Source organism: Octodon degus, unplaced genomic scaffold (genome assembly GCF_000260255.1).
Source record: "Octodon degus isolate 3935 unplaced genomic scaffold, OctDeg1.0 scaffold00002, whole genome shotgun sequence".
Taxonomy (NCBI): Eukaryota; Metazoa; Chordata; class Mammalia; order Rodentia; family Octodontidae; genus Octodon; species Octodon degus.
In genome coordinates this window covers 29,352,422-29,359,365 of record NW_004524578.1, presented here as the reverse complement: position 1 = coordinate 29,359,365, position 6,944 = coordinate 29,352,422, and the positions used below count along the sequence as shown (strand labels likewise).

General features: G+C 43.5%; 1 protein-coding gene across 1 annotated transcript in view; it reads left to right on the top strand.

Moving 5' to 3' along the window:
* The window catches only part of Eif2ak4 (eukaryotic translation initiation factor 2 alpha kinase 4), a 94,914-nt gene that overhangs the window by 69,668 nt on the left and 18,302 nt on the right, over positions 1–6,944 (top strand). Inside the window, exons 26-30 of the mRNA XM_004623415.2 lie at positions 142–312; positions 736–870; positions 3,036–3,143; positions 4,622–4,750; positions 5,366–5,452. Of these exons, the coding sequence (XP_004623472.1) occupies positions 142–312; positions 736–870; positions 3,036–3,143; positions 4,622–4,750; positions 5,366–5,452 (630 nt within the window). The remainder of the gene's footprint in view (positions 1–141; positions 313–735; positions 871–3,035; positions 3,144–4,621; positions 4,751–5,365; positions 5,453–6,944) is intronic.

Here is a 6,944-nt window from a genome sequence, read left to right as displayed (position 1 = left end):
TTGCCAGAGTTTTAGGGAAAGGATGATCCTTAGGATTGCAGCAAGGCTAAAATAGCTTGGGCCGCAGTGGCCCCTCTGCACCACACACAGGTGTCTCCCCTTTTGTGCACTGGCAGCTAACTGTGCCTTTTTGTTTTCCAGCTGTGTCGGCTCTACAAGTTTATTGAGCAGAAGGGAGATTTGCAAGACCTGACACCAACAATAAATTCATTAATAAAACAGAAAACAGGTGTTGCCCAGTTAGTGAAATATGGCTTAAAAGATCTGGAGGAGGTGGTTGGACTGTTGAAGAAACTTGGCATAAAGTTACAGGTTTGGCAACTCTTCATAGTAGCAGTTCAGATGGTAGCCTTACTAACCGCTCAAGGGGGAAATGGGTGTTATTTCCTTAATGCTCATGAGTGTTTTATTTCTCCAGAAAAACTCATGCTCTCTCTTTTGGAGCATTTACTGCTTAGAAATAATTGTGATTTAACTCAAGATTTCTTTGCAAGCATTAGGATTCCTAACATGCAGCAATTCTTACTGTGTCAGCCTCAGAGAAGAGGTCTTCTTGAAGACAACAGTTTCTCTTGCTTGGCAGGCTGCAGTTAAGTAGACATTAGGCCTGCTAGATTCGCTAAATATCCTGTTTCTACTAAGTAAACTGTCCTGCTGCTGTTGGGAAGCTCACTCTCAGTGTTGTGTTCCACGTGAAGTCCCGAGCCCCTGATGTGGCTGCATTGCACTCTGCAGGTCTTGATCAACTTGGGCTTGGTGTACAAGGTCCAGCAGCACAATGGAATCATCTTCCAGTTTGTGGCCTTCATCAGACGCAGACAAAGGGCTGTCCCTGAAATCCTCGCAGCCGGTGGCAGATATGACCTGCTGGTGAGTGTGTACCCTTTGTCTGATTGGCAGTCCTGGCTTAATTTTATTTCTTCCTCAACTTACTGTCTTGAAATTTTTCAAACCTACTGAAGAAGTTGAACTACTAATGCAAATGATTATTTCTGTATCATTCATCTAGGAATGCAAGTGTAATGTGAACCACATATGTCATTTTTGTTCTGCTTTGTTCTGTTTTTTGAGACATCATCTCAGTATACAGTTCAGGCTAGATTTTTATTTTAAAGAGAATATAAGGACCGGCCAAATAGCTCAGTGGATTAAAGCACCTGCTTAGGCAGACACAAGGGCCTGGAGTTCCATCCCTGGGCCTGTTGTTCTGGCCCCGCCCCAGGGCACACTTGAGATGGTGACTGAGACTGGGCGTGTTAGCTCCCGCCTGTAATCCCAGCACTTGGGAGGCTATAAGCAGGAGGATCGCTACAAGTCCGATCTACGCAGCGAGATCCTATAGGCCCTGTAGACCCTGTCCTAAAATACAAAAAAAAATAAAGAGAATACAAAAATAATAAATAAGACATTAGAAATGATACACAGTCGTATTCACAGTGGTTATTATATTGCACATTGTTGTCATCAGAGTAGTTACTCGGATTACTAGATATAAACTTGTAAAATTGGTCAAAGTAAACATTTTCAGCATTAACCACTACCTTCCAAAAACCGATAGAAATTAGCAGTACAATCATCTTAGCTCTCCTATGTATATACACACATGATTTTTTTAATCTTCCTTTTTTCCTTTCTTGTCTCTTTCCCTCATCCAAACTATTCCTTTTGCTCAGTTTCTTTCCCTTTTACTGTATTGTATCTTTCCAATTTGTATGTTCTTTCAGGTTCTTATACTGCGAAAACAATATAATATTTACATGTGGCTCTGATTCATTTCACTTATCAGTTTGGCCTCTACTTGCACCCATTTCCTATAAAAGCCTTGCGTTTATCTTTCTTTATAGCTGAGTAATACTTCATTGTATAAAAATGCCATAGCTTTTTTATCCATTCCTCAGTTCGTGGGCATTGGGTTGTTTCCAAGATTTAGCTCTGACAAATTGTGCTGCTATAAGCATGCTACACATTTATCATTGTTTTCGTTCTTCTGGGAAAATACCCAAAAGGGGAATAGCTGGGTTAAATGGGACTTCTAATTCTAGTTTTCTGAGGAATCTTCACACTGATTTCTACAGAAATGTTGTACCAGTCTACAGTCTCACCAACAGTGGAGAAGGATTCATTTTTCCCAGTAGCCTCTCCAGCATTTGTTATTAGTTGATTTCTGTATGATAGCCATTCTTTCTGGGCAGTCTGGCTTTGAATTCAGGATATAGTATAGGCTGGCCTCCAACTCAACACAATCCTGCAGTCTCAGCCTCCGAGTGCTGGGACTATAGGCATGTAGCATCACATCCTATTCTGTAATTTTATTTATTTATTTTTGCGGAACCGGGGAACTCAGGCCCTTGCACTTGCCAGGGAAGTGCTTATTCCACTGAGCCAGCTCCCCAGCCCCTATTTATTTATTCACTTATTTTGGTACAGGGTCTCCGTACACAGTTCAGACTCATAGTGATTGTCCTGTCTCAGCCTCCCCAGTGCTGAGATTACAAGCCTGTGCCACCATGCCGAGTTTCAGGGCTGGCACATTGTGCCTTGTGTCCTGGAGTCAGCATAGTGTGCAGTACCAGGGATTGAACTTGGTCCTTGTGCTTGCCAAGCAGGCGCTTATACTGCTGAGCTATCTCCCCAAGCCGCCACTCACTTCTTGCAGACTATTTTCCATTTTTGAGGTGGGAGGCTTTACAGTACTAAGGACCAAACCCAGAGCTTTCTGCAGGCTCAGCTTTTCACACTGTTTTCTTCACTCTGAGTCTTCAGCCTGTGTTCTATGGATATAGCACATGTCACTTGGGGTTAGCCAGATGTCAGATACTCAGGAGCCACATGTGGCTAGTGGCTGCTATATTGAACCATGCAGATCTCTCTGCAACATCTGTTACTATTTTCCTAAATTTACTTCTGTCTTACCCCCACCAAACACACACCTCTCTTGTTGAACCCCTCAATGCCAAGTGGCTGACAGAGAACTTGTTCTTTAATCATTACTTTCCTTGTCTGTTTCATAACCAGAGCTGTCTGTCTCTCCACAGATCCCCCAGTTTAGGGGCCCGCAGGCTCTGGGGCCAGTTCCCACTGCCATTGGTGTCAGCATAGCAATAGACAGGATATTTGCTGCTGTCCTCAACATGGAAGAACCTGTAAGTCCAGCTTTGCCTTCCAGTATGCTTTAAAACAGCTTTCATGTCTAAGAGCAATATGTGCCTTTTAGGGTTAAACAAAAGAAAACAAGCTTGGATTCTCCTGTTTCCCTCTTACATACCACATAGTCCCTGCTAGTGGCAAACTAAGCTGGGTCTCCTCAGATTCTGCTCAGTCCAACAACCGCTGCTGCCTGCGGGCAGCACCACATCCCACGGGCTGAGAGCTCCGTCCCCAGGACCACCCCACCCTCATGACTGCATTTAAAGCCTCATTGTTGTGTCTGTGCTTCTGACTGATCAGCTCTAAAGCAGGCTTCCCACCTTCCTCCTCCTGTCTGACTCGTTTGTCAGAGCACTTTACAGAACTCAGGTGAACATTTATCTGCATTCACTGGCCTATTAAAAGGATGTCACAGGGGCCAGGGAGATGGCTCAGTGGAATAAGCGCTTCCCTGGCAAGCGCAAGGGCCTGAGTTCAATCCCCGGTTCTGCCAAAAAAAAAAAAAGGATGTCACAAAAGCCGGGGTGAGGAGATACACAGAGTGAGGTCCTTGGAACAGACACTGTGCTGGCATGCCTTCTAGGGCCGTGTCATCCTCCAGGATCCTCACTGACTGTTTGGATATTCTGTGACCCCCTCTCCTTTTGAGGTGATTGAACGTGGCTTTGGTCATTCATTGGTGGTCAACTTAGTCTCCAGCCCATTTCTTCCCCCAGGGGTGACTGGAAGCTCTTTTCCTCTAATGCTGCCTTAGTTGTCCCAGTGACTACCCCTCATGTCAGTCACCTCATTCACACAGAAAAAGACACTCATTGCCTTGAAGATTCCTTGAATTTTAGGAGGTATATATGCCAGGGAATAGGGAAGAGGATCACACAGATATTTACACAGCCCTACAGGTGTAGACCAAGGGTTTCAGAAATAGTCCTCCAATAGCAGATAAGCCAAGCATCCGTGTCATCCTCATATCCCATTCCTTGCCCTCTTCTCTCCAGCGAGGAGACCTCCAGCAATTCACCTGTACTTACCAGTAAGGTACTATGTAAAAGCGAGATGCTCTGGTCGTTCATACACTCTTGTTAAACCCCTTGTTCAAAATTCCTGCTGTAGGGACTGGGGAGAATACAGTTGAGTAGAATAACCACTTGCCTGGCAAGCGCAAGGGCTTGAGTTCAATCCCAGTTCTGAAAAAAAAATCCTTCTATATCTACAAAGCTAGAAATATTCTTTATCCTTTGTTTTCAGGCAAGATTCATTTTCCCAGAAGCAAAATATATCTTCCTGATGACTCAGGATAATTGAATTTCTATCTTACAAAAAGAATATAATAGTCTCTTGTAAAGTCTTCTGCACACCATTGTGCAAGATGCCACAGATGTCTGCTGGGAGCAGCGCCTCCCCACTAGTACTGGCCCCATCATTATCCGTACCTGCAGAGTTGCCCACCAAGTGTAATTTCTCTGTTCCTATCCAGGTTACAATAAGTTCTTGTGACCTTCTGGTTGTAAGTGTTGGCCAAATGTCCATGTCCAGGGCGATCAACCTAACCCAGAAACTCTGGACAGCGGGAATCACAGCAGAAATCATGTACGACTGGTCACAGGTAATGGGACAGGAAGTACCTGGGTGCAAAGTGTACAGTTATAGCTTCAGGACAGTGGTCCTCTCACTGTTAGATCCTATCAAAAATCTTTATCAAAGTGGTTAGAGTTGCTGCCTATATTAATTTCTGATTGCTATAGTAACAAATTACTATAGACTTAGTAGCTTAAAATATTTTTTTAATCTAAATTTCTCAAAGTCAGAAATCTGAAAGCTGCAAGGTATCTGCAGTTCAGCCCCTTGTGGAGCCTGAGGGGAAGCCCCTGAGGCCACCTGCATTCCTTGGCACGTGGCCCTTGCTTCGCCTTTAGGCTCCACAGCAAGGCACATGTGTGGTGTCATTCCTGGTAGTTTCCATTAAGCTTCAAATCTGTTGTGAACCTCTTACTGGGTCTACCACACTGACTGCTCATGGACCCTTAGAGCAGTGAATATAAAGCCAAGAGAAGTGTTGCTCCTCCTTTGAAATCTCCACTCTCTTGCTTAATATTTACGTCCCCCAAAGTCAGCACCTTAGCAAATCGCTTTGGGAATGTGAATGAAAAGTCTTGTCATTCTCCTTGACGACTCGAAGCAGCTGCAGGTTTATTTGATCATCTGTGTTTCTTTGTTTCAGTCCCAAGAGGAATTACAGGAGTACTGCAGACATCATGAAATCACCTATGTGGCCCTTGTCTCAGATAAAGAAGGAAGCCATGTCAAGGTAAAGGCTGTAGGAAATGTTTCAAAATTCAACCATCAGATTCCCTGAACTATACTCCCCGTGGGCGCCTCGCCTTGCCCTTGGGGCCTTGGCCTTGTGTGCGGATGGAAAGCATTACCTCAGCTCTCCCTTTGAATGCTGGGCTTCTTCCTGAAATGTATAAAGCAGTGACCGTGAACCTATTAGAGCTCTCAGTGATACAGCCCAGTGCAGCGTGTGTGCCGCAGGTTCACTCCCACCGTATAAGACATGGGAGAATCATCTGAGCGCTTCTAGTGCTTTAAAAACCAAGCAACAGTGAAGCACAGTGGTGCATGCTTGTAATCCTGGCTACTGAAGAAGCTGAAGAAAAAGGATGGAAAGTTCCAGACCAGCCTGGGATACTTAGCCTGACCTCTAAAAAATCTGTAGAAAGGGCTGGAGACACAGCTCAGTGGCAGAAGATTCACCCAGTGTGCACCAGGCCCTCGGCCTGATCCCCAGCACCACAACAAAACAAATTGAATCTGAGTATGTAGGGTTTTTTTCTACTTTTCTCTCCTTATTCTCTTTCTCCATCTAAGAAAATAAGAAGAAACTCTGTCCCTGCCAACTGGCATTTTTTCTGACTGCCTCCTCACCAATTTTGTGTTGTAGTTAACTGAAAAGCTTCATAGATGTGCCACCTTACTGCCTTTTTTCCTAGTTATTTTTAAAGAAAAAGAAATTGACTATTCATCATTTCCTGTTTTTCTCTTATAATGCCTAGTTTTGACTGCTGGGTGATGTTGACCTCATAAAATGCGTTGGGTAGTGTTCTGTCTTCTGTTTTCTGTAAGATTTTGTGTACAATTAGTATAAGAATTGAACTCTCAAGTATTTGGTAGAATTTACCAGAACAGCCAGATGGACCTAGAGCCTACTTACAAGCTGTTTCAGACTGCCTTTTTCTTTTTCATTTGTTGTCGTTGTTTGAGATGGTGTTGCCATGTAGTTCAGGCTGGCCTTGAACTTACTGTGTAGCCCAAGGTGACCTGAAACTCACAGTAATCTTCCTCTCTCAGTCTCCCAAGTGCTGAACTACAGGTGTGCAGCTCTCGTAGTTTGCATCTTTCCCAGGATTTTCCCACCATATCTAAGATTTCACGTATTCCTCTATTATATTTTCACTGTCTCTAGGCTCTGTAGTGATGGCCCCTCTTTCATTCCTAATATTGGTAATTTGTCTTCCTTCATTTCTTCCTGATCACCTTAGCTAGGGGTTGGTTGATCAATTTCACTTGTCTTTAGAGAACCAGCTTTTGATATAATTTCTCATTTTTTTTTCTTGTTCATTTGTTTTCTATTTTACTGACCTTTCCTTATCATTTTCTTCCATTTACTTGGATTTAGTTTATTCTTTTTAGGTGAGACTTCAACCAGGAGTTAACAATGTTCAAACCCATGACACAGCCTATTTTTCTGTGGCCCACGAGCTAGAAATCATTTTATTTATTTATTTATTTATTTATTT